This window comes from Hypomesus nipponensis, chromosome 16, assembly GCF_054491055.1.
Source record: "Hypomesus nipponensis isolate SF chromosome 16, ASM5449105v1, whole genome shotgun sequence".
Classification (NCBI taxonomy): domain Eukaryota; kingdom Metazoa; phylum Chordata; class Actinopteri; order Osmeriformes; family Osmeridae; genus Hypomesus; species Hypomesus nipponensis.
Window position 1 is genome coordinate 3,788,422 of NC_140376.1, and position 13,438 is coordinate 3,801,859.

At 49.0% G+C, this 13,438-nt stretch overlaps 2 protein-coding genes across 2 annotated transcripts in view; one reads left to right on the plus strand and one right to left on the minus strand.

Annotated features, from left to right (window-relative positions):
• Positions 1-6,021, minus strand: part of anos1b (anosmin 1b) — a 28,530-nt gene extending 22,509 nt beyond the window's left edge. The window contains exon 1 of the mRNA XM_084675547.1: positions 5,742-6,021. Coding sequence (XP_084531673.1) covers positions 5,742-5,918 — 177 coding nt within the window. The 5' untranslated portion in view covers positions 5,919-6,021. The remainder of the gene's footprint in view (positions 1-5,741) is intronic.
• Positions 6,022-9,217: 3,196 nt separating this feature from the next.
• On the plus strand, positions 9,218-13,246 carry LOC146254424 (alpha-2-HS-glycoprotein). The gene is made up of 7 exons (XM_084675449.1): positions 9,218-9,511; positions 10,093-10,203; positions 10,611-10,698; positions 11,387-11,553; positions 11,769-11,876; positions 12,333-12,419; positions 12,556-13,246. The coding sequence occupies exons 1-7, from the start codon at positions 9,296-9,298 to the stop codon at positions 13,045-13,047; spliced, it is 1,269 nt and encodes a 422-aa protein (XP_084531575.1). The 5' UTR covers positions 9,218-9,295; the 3' UTR covers positions 13,048-13,246.
• The last annotated feature ends 192 nt before the right edge of the window (positions 13,247-13,438 follow it).

Consider the following 13,438-nt stretch of genomic DNA (forward strand, 5'->3'; position numbering starts at 1 on the left):
CACGTGTTCTGACCTTTCTATAACACACATTTTCCTTTGGTCCCAAATGTCACAAGTGAAAGAGTTAGGCTGTGGGTGTGTGTGTGTGTGCGTGCGTGTGCGTGCGTGTGTATGTGGAAGAGTTTGAGGTGAGGAAAGACCACCAGTATAAATGAAGAACCGTGGCAACACAATTTTACGTCATCACTCCACCACATGCTCCAAAATATGGTCTGCTGAAGACAGACAGGCAGACAGACAGACAGACAAGCATGTCTACGTCGCCTACTGCATCTTTGTTTCCCAAATAAAAATACTTTAAGCACACTCTATGTTCGGAAGTCTGTTCAATCATTCTGTGGCTTACACTTCAGAAAAATCCCAAGAAGGGAATCCACCGAAAATAGGAACAAAATTGTTTTTCCAAGGAAGACCTATAGCGAAAGATGAAATAACCAGCGACAGACAAACCAACATTATGGTGAGAAGATACAATATTCAGCCTTTCCTGGTCTGTGTGTCACAGAGAGAACAGAGCAGTGGTGATGTCATCAGAGATGGCGTGGGCCAATGGGAGCTGTGGTTGCCCCCAAACATGACAAACACCAATTAACGGAAAAAAAAACCCTGAGCTAGCGAGGAGGGTGTGTGGGAGATAAGCCACTCTAACGAGGCCCGGGCACTCCTCTTTAAGTGAGCAGTATTTAACCCAAAACAAGCTCATCTTATCCTACACACACACACACACACACACACACAGTCCTCTTTGAGAAGACTAGAAAGGAGAAAGGCCATTGTATTTATGGGGTCAGGCTTTCATGGTGTGAGGGCTTACGGGTCTGTATAGGAATGCCATGGGGTTAACACCAGACCTCCAGACTGGCTGATCTGAGCACACACACACACACACACACTGCAAAAGAAAGCACAGGCAGTGTATTCAGAGTGAAGAAGGAGAGAGGCTGGCAGGGGACGAAGTCTGACGGGCTAATCTCTTGTGTGTTCCATCTCTCTGCTATTTCTCTCCTCGCTCCTCTTTTTCTCTCTATTTCTCTCGACGTCTCTCACCTCTCGCGCTACTTCACGCACCACTTCCTGCCCCTGCAACCCCCCCCCTGCCCCCCAGCCTCTCTCTCCCTCACTGTCTCTCTATCTTTTCTCTCTCGGTCGCACCCACCCTCTTCTAGGTGTCTGTCTCTCGCAGGCAGGCAGCAGAGGAGTGCACTGCGGAGGAGGAGGGTTGCTCAGTGGAAGAGGTCGGGGACAGATACCTGCCTGCATTTGATTGTAATACCTGGTGGTTGCAACCACATTTCCCCTAGTGGGATAATAGACTTGGCTTGACTTGAGCCACAGGACCTGAAGGACAGCGATGTGCAGTTTAAAGGAACAGGGGGGATCGAGGCTCTCTGATGGATGGGGTATTATTGCTCATGTTGTTCTGTTGATGTTGTTGTTGTTGCTACTGCAGCTCCCTCCAGGATCCAGCCCAGAACTGGTTTGTTGACAGCAAACAGGAAGACAGCAACCTTGACTTCAAACATCCCAGAACTGGCGCAATTAATTTTCTGTTGCCTTCTCTCTCTACTACACCCCCCTTCCCTCTCTCTCTCTCTCTCTCTCTCTCTCTCTCTCTCTCTCTCTCTCTCTCTCTCTCTCTCTCTCTCTCTCTCTCTCTCCCTGTCTTTCTTTTTCTTCCTCTCTCTCTCTCTTTCCTTTTCTTCCTCTCTCTTTTTTTTTTCTCCCTCACGCTCTGTCTTTCACCCTCTCCCTCTCCCTCTCCCTCTCCCTCTCTCTCTCTCTCTCTATCTCTCTCTCTCTCTCTCTCTCTCTCTCTCTCTCTCTCTCTCTCTCTCTCACTCTGTCTATGTATCTCAAGTGCACATTTCCTGTGTTTCTCTTATTGGTCCAGTGTTGTGGCAGACATGGGAACAGAGTTCTGCTGTCCCTGCCCCCTGGGGAAGCTCTCTGGTCTGTCTCTGAGGCCCCACAGTACCCAGAGGAAGCCCTCTCCTCCCGCCCTCCATCCCTCTCCTCTCCCCTTGCCCCATCCCGACAGGGTCACGGTTGGGGGTGGAGGATGGGGTTTGGGGTCTTGCAGATTGATTCAAGGCAGAAAAATGTTGATTAGCTCGAAGTTAGGAGGGGGTTCATGGTTGGAGTGTAGAGCCCATCGCCCCAACACATGTGCAGATGTTTTAGCCACAACGTCTGAGTGTTCTACGCAGAGACACCCCCCCCCCCTGTACACAAGCTTCCCACAGATGGACCCCCCCCTTCCCTTAACGGTGTCTGACACCAAAAATGCCCCGTGAAATTGTTACTGGAGATGTTGGTGGGGTGGAGGAGGTGGTTTGAGGACATAAAAAAGTGAAGGTGTCTGGTACTTTGGATTGCTATATGCTATATTGACTAATTGTATTTTTAGAGAGAGAGAGAGAGAGAGAGAGAGAGAGAGAGAGAGAGAGAGAGAGAGAGAGAGAGAGAGAGAGAGAGAGAGAGAGAGAGAGAGAGAGAGAGAGAGAGAGAGAGAAAGCAATGCCCAGTTTCTATAATTCTGTCTTCAATCTACAATCTTTTGGAATCACGCAGCATCACATCATAGTCCTAAAAAAAGCAGTTGGGGTTTGTGTGTGCGCTTCCTGAGACTTTCCCGTACCCAGTGAGATGGTGACACATGCGGGCTGTGGTGCGATGAGCAACCCGGGTGTAAGCTGTCATTAGCGGTTCCTCCTCATCCTGACAACATCTTGTTTTACAGCTCAAGCGTGTGAGTGGGCATGGAGGGTCTTTCTGTCTATTTTCCACCTCTCCTTCACCCCGCCTGTCTCCCTCTCTCCTTCACCCCGCCTGTCTCCCTCTCTCCTTCACCCCGCCTGTCTCCCACTCTCCTTCACCCCGCCTGTCTCCCTCTCACCTTCACTCTGCCTGTCTCCCTCTCTCCTTCACCCCGCCTGTCTCCCTCTCTCCTTCACCCCGCCTGTCTCCCTCTCTCCTTCACCCCGCCTGTCTCCCTCTCTCCTTCACCCCGCCTGTCTCCTTCTCTCCTTCACCCCGCCTGTCTCCCTCTCTCCTTCACCCCGCCTGTCTCCCTCTCTCCTTCACCTCGCCTGTCTCCCTCTCACCTTCACTCTGCCTGTCTCCCTCTCTCCTTCACCCCGCCTGTCTCCCTCTCACCTTCACTCTGCCTGTCTCCTTCTCTCCTTCACTCTGCCTGTCTCCCTCTCTCCTTCACTCTGCCTGTCTCCCTCTCTCCTTCACCCCGCCTGTCTCCCTCTCTCCTTCACCCCGCCTGTCTCCCTCTCTCCTTCACCCCGCCTGCCTCCCTCTCTCCTTCACCCCGCCTGTCTCCCTCTCTCCTTCACCCCGCCTGTTTCCCTCTCTCCTTCACCCCGCCTGTCTCCCTCTCTCCTTCACCCCGCCTGTCTCCCTCTCTCCTTCACCCCGCCTGTCTCCCTCTCACCTTCACTCTGCCTGTCTCCCTCTCTCCTTCACCCCGCCTGTCTCTAACTTTACCGTCTTAATGACAGAGCCAAACAGTCCATAAGGTAGATGAACTGTCTGCTCTCGCAACAGGAATGCATGAGGAGCAATCCCATCCTCAGCTCTCTTCCTGCCAGGTGTGTGATTCGGACCCAGACCAGAGTCCTGGTCTCAGGCCAGTTTACATTTGATTAACGCACACCGCCTATCTCATTTCCTACTGTATCGACGAGCTGTGCTTCACTACAAAACCCCTTTCTGTAAGGCCTTTGTTTCCCAATGCATACATCAGGCAGAACCGAAACAATGTTTCACAAGCTTTCCTGCTCTGCAGCTGCCACTAAGGTTCCAGTTGCTTGACATTTGAAGGAATATTGCTTTTTAATATCCTGGGTTTGCATGCATGACTACATTCTTCTAGGAGTGCTGGAGGATAGGGGGGGGGGGGGGGGGTTGATCAGAGTGCATGAATCTACTACACTACTACTACACTGTGCACCACATCCAGACAGCCTACAACCTACAGAATGATTCAAAGATCTGCAGAATGTAATGAAACTTGGCACAATTTTTTAAAAGATCCCCTCTTTTAAAGGCAGACATAATTTAGCCTAACTTTCTCTCTCTCTGTCTCTCTCTCTCTCTCTCACACACACACTCACACACACACACAAACACACACATGAGCACACCACATAGCTCATATCGCAGCCCCACTGTGCCCTCTGACTTTTCTCGCTCCCTCTTAAGACTGGGGGTACTGTCCTGGCTGAAACCAAACCCTGGACTAGACACACACACACACACTCACTCACACACAGTCCAGAAATCTCTCCCTAAATCCCAAACACCCTCTATCACTGATCTGAAGGGATCCTATCCCAATACCAGAGGACCTGGTGCATCTATCAACATGATATCCAGCTTAGCACCATCCTATCCTCTGTCTCTGAAACACCGACACTGCTGGCATGGTCGTGGGTAGGTGAGGGGCAGGGGAGCACATTTTTGGTTTCTCTTTGCTCTGGGAGATGTGTGTGGCGATATACATGATATTGCTCTGGTGTATCAAACAGGTCTTTGTCTGTGGGACCCAGGGTAACCCTAGGAGACCTGAGCGCAGGAGGACCGGAGGCTGCCTGGTAGATATATCCTAGCTCTGGGGGGCAAGTGAGGACACCAGCACAGCCACACGTCCCCTGGTGATGACATCACATCAGCACTTTGACCCGTATCAGCTCACAGTCCCTGAGGGACTGAAAGATGTACAGATGGCCTGTCTGTCTGTCTGTGTGTCTATCTGTCTGTGTGTCTATCTGTCTTTCTGTCTGCCTGCCTGCCTGCCTGCCTGCCTGCCTGCCTGTCTGTCTGTCTGTCTGTCTGTCTGCATGTCTGTCTGCATGTCTGTCTGCATGTCAGTCTGTCTGTCTGTCTATCTGCATGTCAGTCTGTCTGTCTGCCTGCCTGAACTGATCTATCAGAATGACATCCCTTGACATGAATGGATGGAACGAAAAATCATGTTGAATAGTTGACTGTTACAATGATCACCACCTGCACCACAGGCGATCAAAATACAGGATTACAAAGCCAGGGGATGACAACAACATGCATCTGTAAATCACGTTGATCCTGTACCACGTGCAATTTAGTGAAAACCAAATGTGCTCATTCGCACTCATCCAGCCCCACCGTCCACGAAGCTGTGAACCAACGCCACTCCGACACCTCGAAGCTCTGAGCGGGGGACTCAGTCCCCCCCCTCCGCCCCCCAGCCCCAGTCAACCAGAGGCCACCCTCATTATATCGACACCCAGGTGGCCGACGATCTACATCTCTGCCTGCGTCGGGACCCCAAAACCCCCAGCCACAGCCTTAACCCAAGCCCCCCCACCACTTCAACGACTCGCAGCCCCGTTCAGTCTGAACTGCTTCTGCTTCATGCTTAATGACTTTCCCACCCACCAAACAGAACGCACATGCTGAAGACGTTAAGGATAATATGGCTTTCAAAGCTCTCTAGCCTCCCCAAAGTGTCTTTTAACAAATGTGAAGGCTAGTTCACATTCCGTAGTTATAAAACGGATAGGTAATTTATATTGAGCATAAACTTTAATGTAAATTTGGTCTCTGACGTTTCACTTCCATCATGTACCAGCCTACAGCACTTTCCCAACTTTAAATATATCTAATTAAATTGTTACGCATAGTCTCGGAATATTTACAGTAACATACTGACTTGTAAGAGAAGGATTTATTTTCAAGGAAAACATTTTTACCTGAAGATGTTTAAAAGAAGCCGTTAACTGAGTGACGTGAAGCGTCAGGCAGCGTGAAGTGCATCTTGCGCTGTTGATTTTCTCCAAAACCTCCCCGTGCTCAGCATCCGTCCTGCGCGCGGAGGTCTGCGCTATCACACAGCCCATCAGCACTAGACAAACCCGCCAAAGAGACATTATGTTTGCGAGTAGGTGAATATACTTTTGGGTTCTAGTTTTTAAGATGAAGAGTTTGTTCGTTGCAATCTTTCAATCTGTCTCGTGTCTCTGTCTGTCTGACTGAAAGACTGACGTTTGGAGACTGACACTGGAGAGAGGGACAAATTCCCGCTCGGACACTCCCCCCATGTTGCACGTGTGGTTCCTCATCACTTGCCAGAGCCCAGTCAAGAAGAACATGCATTTTTTTTGTGTGCCAAACAAGTCACTCTAATTGTGCAATTGGAGTTGAACGCCAGGAATGCCATTAAAAGCACAATGCAATTGCATTTTATCATTTCCATTTGCAATTTACCATGAAGCAATAACCTGGATATTTTTTTCACTTTTATGATGGGAATGACTTCATGGGAATGAATACGCAATCCCCCTAAGCAGCAAGTTATTAATTGCTCTAATAGCAGTTACTTTTTATTCCAAAGCAACCACGTTGTCTTTTATAATGAAAATTGGGAAGAAATGTACCTGATGCTACTGCATTCCACTTACAGCAATAGCATCTTAACTGCTCTATGGCGTTTATACCGTTGTTATCGGAACGTAGACCAGCAATAACTTGTTTGTGTGGGGTTGCATTAACAATTGGCATATGTTACGTTGAAGTTGTTCCATGTGGATTTTAATCACAACCACGACCTCCATACTATCAACTGATCTGAAACAGACGCCAAAGCGGTCTAATAGGGGGTCAGAAACTGCCAGAAACAAAATGTCCATTCTAGAATTACAGCGAAGTACCGGCAAATTCGATTTATCATTGTAAAAGTTCAAATCGTAATTGTGCTGGGGTAAATGTCAGAATCTTCTTGGTTAAGGGAATGTGCAGGATAAACGTGAACAGAGAGGCTGAATGTATTAAAAAATAACTTCAGACATGTCTTTCAAAGGAAGGACGGCTTTTGAACCGATTTAACCGATGATTTCACATAACGGACGTGTTCAGAGTGATCTGCGGAAAGCATGAGTAATCAGCTGTCAAATTCCTAAATCATATAAATGAAGCGTTGTTCAGTTGCACAAACAAGGATGCAATAGTGATAATGTGACCTAAGTTGTTCCCCCTTCTGGAGAGAGAAGAGAAGAAAGATAGAAGGAGGAGGAGGACGGGACTGTGCAAGAGAAGAGAAAAGATGAAGGGGTTAGAATGACAGAGAATGAGAGGTAAGGGAAGAACAGGCAGAGAAAGAGAGAGGAAAAGCGTTAAACAAGAGAAGAACACATGCTGAACGCGAGGCTGCTGAAAACATCTCTGCTTCAGTGTATATTCTGATCCCGTTTGAGGTGAAGGTCATTTAAACAACACAGATTCTCAAGGCAAAATATCAAACTGTGAGTTGTTCAACAACGAATGCCCAAGGGGTCCTCACAGCATTTCCTCTTATTAGTTTTTTCCAAATATACTGCAGTGCTTCATGTTAACCAAAAACACTGATGCCTTTCAATGCTTCACTTGAACCAATGGTTGCATGGCGAACATGATATCTAGAGGTTTGTTTAAGGGTTATAGGTCTTGTCACCATTACTGACCATTTCCCCTTTTCATATGATAAATAGCTCTCTGTGCTAGGTGCAGACACACACACACACCCACACACAAACACACAAACACACTATGAATGCACAGAATGAACATGATGTGTGACCCAGAGTAGAGCAGACAGAGAATTTTCATATTTTCTTGAAACACCCAGCTCAGGTTTCTGTATAAACCATTAGTAAAACGGAAAAAAAGCCCTCCCCACCACAAGCACACAGACAAGCATATCAGAAACACTTACTGTCCACCCGATTGTGTTCTTTGATTAAAACCAAATGTGGAGATTTTGACGGCATCCATGCAGCGCACTAAAAACTCAGGCAGACAGCTCTGGCACGACTGAAGTGACAAGTTAACAAGTAGGATTTCAGCTCCATACCTCAGTCAAAAGGAACAAAGTTTTGGAATATTATTAGCGTTTGGAATTTTTTAACTCCGTAAAAGGGACGTGTTTCTGACAGACGGATTTGTCTGGCAGGCCGTAGACTCAGACAAATGTGGTTCTGGTAACAAGAATGACCACCTTCAGATGTGGTTGTCCCGAGTCCCTCGCTATTCATAACAAGACCCCAGTTTAGCTTAAGCTACTCACATCAAATATGCGGCTGATACATCACTTTTAGCTTCTTTGTTCCTAAAGTCGTTCTCCGAAAACACAATGCAGATGTCATATCTTGAAAGGCCTGTCTCTGCGTTTGGTCGTAAAACCTCATTCTGGCCACTGAGGATCTGACACTTAAGGCTGGCCAGCGTTCTGACAGAAAGCCTCTCCAAATTTCAAGGAATTTGATTTATCACTGCTCTCTTGTATTAACAAGAATGAAGCAATAAATTGTGAGAGAGAAACTCAAAGCCGCAGAGAGAAGATTTTTGGCTTTCCCAAACTGCCAAATTCCTGAGTGAATGAACCTATGTCAAAAAGAAGCCTGTGATGTCCCATCTCAGAGGCCAAACCTGAGATTCACCGTGGTTACAAATCAAGAAACCTAAGCCTTCTTCCAAAGTGATGCAGGTTCCACAGTTCCACAATCGTTCCGGGGGGAACACTACCAGAGCAATGGAACCTATAAGCACCTATCATCTATTCAAACTCGCTATCATTTATTCATACTTCCAGTTTAATTCCAAACTGACATTGAAGGACCTAACCCACAAACTTCTGTGTGGTCAACGTCAATCTATTCGTCATTAATCCTTATTATTATCATACTTATCATTCTAACCCTCATTCTCATCATAATCAATAAATCAATACCAGCTAGCCAAGTGGAGATTTTTATGAACTCCAGACCCATCCTTAATTGTTGGTTCAAGTAGACAATTGAATTCTAGTTTTGAGGTTTCAAATTAATAAAGATTGGTCTACATTGCCATCATGTGGTGAAAGGAGGAAGTAAAGGCAGTTCTAAAGATTTATGAACACGTTAGGCCAAACCGCAGCAACCCAGCTTTCAGAAGAGTGGATTTTAATCGTTTGATTTGTGTGAAATTGGTCCTGGCTCTACTAATGACGGAAATACGCTCATCGGATAGGCTATAGACCTTGAATGCAAAGTACCACTTGGAAACTGTTGTGAAGGCTTTGGTTGTGCTCGTGTAAGCCAAAGTTTGCAATTATGCTAAGAAATCATTATGTGTATAAGAAAAAAAAAAAAAACATTTTGTCCTTGGCATTATTTCAACATCCCTGTTTTTCTTTTGATTCCAAAAGTCACTGCCAGGGATAAACGCAAACAAATGCTTCACTGGCACAGCGCAAAAAGCCGTAGTTCAACACCGCACTCGGTACTACAAAATAATGGAAATGGGGAAAATTGCCTGGATTATAGGCGCTTTATTCTGTACTCAGCCGTGGAGCAACTGTGCCCAGGTGTTTGAACTCGCACCCATAGCTTGTAACGACAAGAGCGTGGAGAAACTGTCTCGACTTGCGATTACTTACATAAACGAAGACAGAACAACGGGTTATAAATTTGCTCTTAACAGGATCTCCAACGTCCATCTGCATGCTCAGGCAAGTTCATTTCGCTGTCATTGCCAAACTGTTTGCACTGGAACAGAGCATGTGGGCAGTTTGTCAAAATGCTTTACATGGCCTTTAAATCTCACCGGAGACAAAAAAATAGGCCTACACCTTGTACTGCATACGTATTACTAATAGACTGCATATACGTATTACTTGGTTTCTAACGACATTTTTTGGCCTTCGGCCCGAAACGATGATGTTTGTCCATCGCGTGTCTAAAAGTCTCTCGGAATGGCTGTGTTCAACATGTTGTTCCAGAGAGTGGGTGTATTTGTGTTTAATGCTGATGTAGCTGTTGCCAGATCCAGCAGGATGCTTAGGAGGAATTCTCATCAACAGCACAGGGGTGGTCTTGTTGGCCTGTCCTCTGTACTATCATGGAGCTATTCTTTTCACAGCTTCGTTGATTTCAGTAAATGTACCCCACCCAATGTCACGTGCACCAAAATAAACGCACGCACACAAAAACACACACACACATCTATGCCAAAGAAGCTGGTTCGACTCAAATCACAATTTTTCTTCAGTTCAGTGTTTCTCACGTGTGCGTGTGTGTGTGTGTCTTTAAGGGCCCAGCTGGGAATGTCTACTACTTGGATTTAGACGTGTTGGAGACCAGGTGTTACATTAGGAATCCCAAACCTTGGAAACACTGCACTGTTAGGCCCTTCATGGAAACAGTAGGTCATCACTTCCATTCTTACAAACACACACACACAGACACAAACACGCACACGCACAGACACAAACACACACACACACAGACACAAACACACACACACACACAGACACAAACACACACACACAGACACGCACACGCACACGCATTGGGAGTGTTGGTAACAAAAAGCAGAGCTGCTGTGGAGAGGTGGGACCCAATAGCTGTCCAGGCAGTTCATGGAGAATGACCTCACCCTATACTTTGCCTGGCAACAGAAAGTTCAGTATAGGACAACACATGTTTGGAAAGTCATGGCGTTGATCTCACTTAGGCATACAGCTGTGTACAATGTTGCAATTGGACTTGGTGTCCTCTTACTTTACAGCCCAAAACCTTATTTTGATGTCTCTCCGCGCTCATTTACAGCGAATCTCTGGGAACTGCAACACCACGGTTCTCCACACGCCAGAGGGCTTCTCCTATCTCTACAGCTACGACTGTACTCTGGTTCCAGGTAGACCTACTGCACATCCACACACTGTCCCCATAGACATTCTTCACAAATGCCTTTGCTGCTAATGTCCTCCCTCCCCCTCCCCCTCCCCCTCCCCCTCCACCTCCACCTCCACCTCCACCTCCACCTCCACCTCCACCTCCACCTCCCCTCCCCTCCCCTCCCCTCCACCTCCACCTCCCCCTCCCCCTCCCCCTCCCCCTCCCCCTCCCCCTCCCCCTCCCCCTCCCCCTCCCCTCCCCTCCCCTTCCCCTTCCCCTCCCCTCCCCTCCCCTCCCCTCCCCTCCCCTCCCCTCCCCTCCCCTCCCCTCCCCTCCCCTCCCCTCCCCTCCCCTCCCCTCCACCTCCACCTCCACCTCCCCCTCCCCCTACCCTCCCCTTCCCCCTCCCCTCCCCTCCCCTCCCCTCCCCTCCCCTCCCCTCCCCTCCCCTCCCCTCCCCTCCCCTCCCCTCCCCTCCCCTCCACCTCCACCTCCACCTCCCCCTCCCCCTACCCTCCCCTTCCCTTCCCCTTCCCCTCCCCTCCCCTCCCCTCCCCTCCCCTCCCCTCCCCTCCCCTCCCCTCCCCTCCCCTCCCCTCCCCTCCCCTCCCCTCCCCTCCCCTCCCCTCCCCCTCCCCCTCCCCTCCCCTCCCCTCCCCTCCCCTCCCCTCCCCTCCCCCTCCCTCCCCATCTCCTCTCCCCTCCAGACCCTCCAGAGAAGCTTCTCCAGACGTGCCCAGACTGTCCCCTGCTGCTGCCCGTGGACAGCCCCCAGGCCCAGGCAGCTGCCAAGATGACGCTGGCCAGACACAACGCCCAGAGCACCCTCCCCTCCCCGCTCGCTCTGCTCAGTGTGACCCGTGCTGCCGCAAAGGTGGGCCTGTATACCGTCTTCAGGCATAACGATGCATAACCCCCACTGCTTAACCCACACCTAGGTAACACCCTCTGCATGGATAACACTTCATAATCTAAACTGTATATCCCATACATTCGGCATATCAATTAATCTAAAAGGAATGACATCCATATGGTCTCAATTGCTTTGGTAGCCTGTCAGAATAAAAGTCCTGTTCCAATCCGTCCCAGAATGCACCTGTGCCAGCTACCTTTGTGGAATATACGGTGGTGGCGTGCCCTGAGGGGCACATGCACTTGGGAGGGGACACGTGTGTGCCAACCTCCCCGGACTACGAGGTAAGAAAGGATACATCATACTGTATGCTGTGTGACAACATGATACATGCTACATCATTTACACAACACAGGAACTGTCCGTGAACCCAGCACATACAGACTGGCTGTGCTTGTTGCATTGAGAGTGTGTGAGTAGGGCAGATGCTCGATCATGCAGAGTAACAAACAGAAACACATCTTGTTTAGATATATGGGGGAGAAGGGAGTCAGGTGGCTGAGCGGTTAGGCAATTGGGCTAATAATCTGAAGGTCGCCAGTTTGATTCCCGGCCGTGCCAAATGACATTGTGTCCTTGGGAAAGGCACTTCACCCTACTTGCCTTGGGGGAATGTCCCTGTACTAACTGTAAGTCGTTCTGGATAAGAGCGTCTGCTAAATGGCTAAATGTAAATATGCGCGCACATGCAGACACACACAGACAACAGACCCCCCTCTTTCTCCACCCTCTTTCTCCAGCCGACAGGGTTCTGTACGGGCTCAGTGCACGGACATCTGGAGGGTCAAGCTGACGTCCAGACTTCCTGTGAAACATTCAAAGCACAGGTGAAGTCCTCCTTTGTCCGATTGTTGATTTACAAGAATGACATTTCAGCGAGTCAAATCCAGCGCTGATAAAACATCTGGAATACGAACCCAATTTTTCATATGAAGTCTTTGTGTGTGTGTGTGTCTCTGTCAGGTGGGTGATGTTGCAACACCCATCCAACCACAGGTTCACAGTGTCATCCCCGTCCCACCGGCACAGCGGCCCTACCCATCTAAACCCAAACCAGCCGCCCCTACCATCCCTTTTCTCCCCACCCCAGTCCCCCATGTCCCCTTTGACCCCAACCCGGCGCCCCCTGCCCCAGAGACACCCGCCCGTTTAAAGCCCTCGCTCGTGGCCAACCCTGACCCCGTTAACCCCAGCCCTCCCTTGACCTCCTCCGAATCCTCCGAATCTTCCGAATCCTCCGAATCCTCAGAGTCTGTGACGCCAGACTCCTCCGAGGAGCTAGGTGGCGCTGTGGTTTATCGACCCTCCAACTTCCGCTACCAGCCCCGGCGTAGGAGACGCCAGGCTCTTGTGACGTCCAAACCACCCCACACCCCGGTGTTCTTATCCCTGTTCCCAGCTGGCCCCTCCCCCTTCCGCTCCTGCCCCGGCCCCTCCCGTTACACCACAGTCTAACTGCCCCCCCCCCCCCCCCCCCTGAGGGTGTAGTTAAGGTTGGTTAACTAGTCAGGAAGCCGGCTGCGTATTTTGTTTGATAAATCCATATCATGTCTATTTTGATGTTGGCTTGATTCCCGATGAAGGGCTACTTACTTTAGGGAGCAAATATACTGGCCTGATGTAAAGAGCGCTTCAATAAATGGCATGAGTTCTAGTTGTTGTGTGATAAAAGTTGTTGCGTGTCTCAGCCTATGTGTGTTTTTTAGCATCTTCTTGACTTCCTTGAAATTTTTCTGGCATCCTCTGTCTTCTGGTTCAGAATGTTAATTAAAGTTAATATAGAAAATTTTTGTTTTGTTTGGTCTAATGTGAGACAGACATGGTGTAGGCAGTGCAGTTTCACACA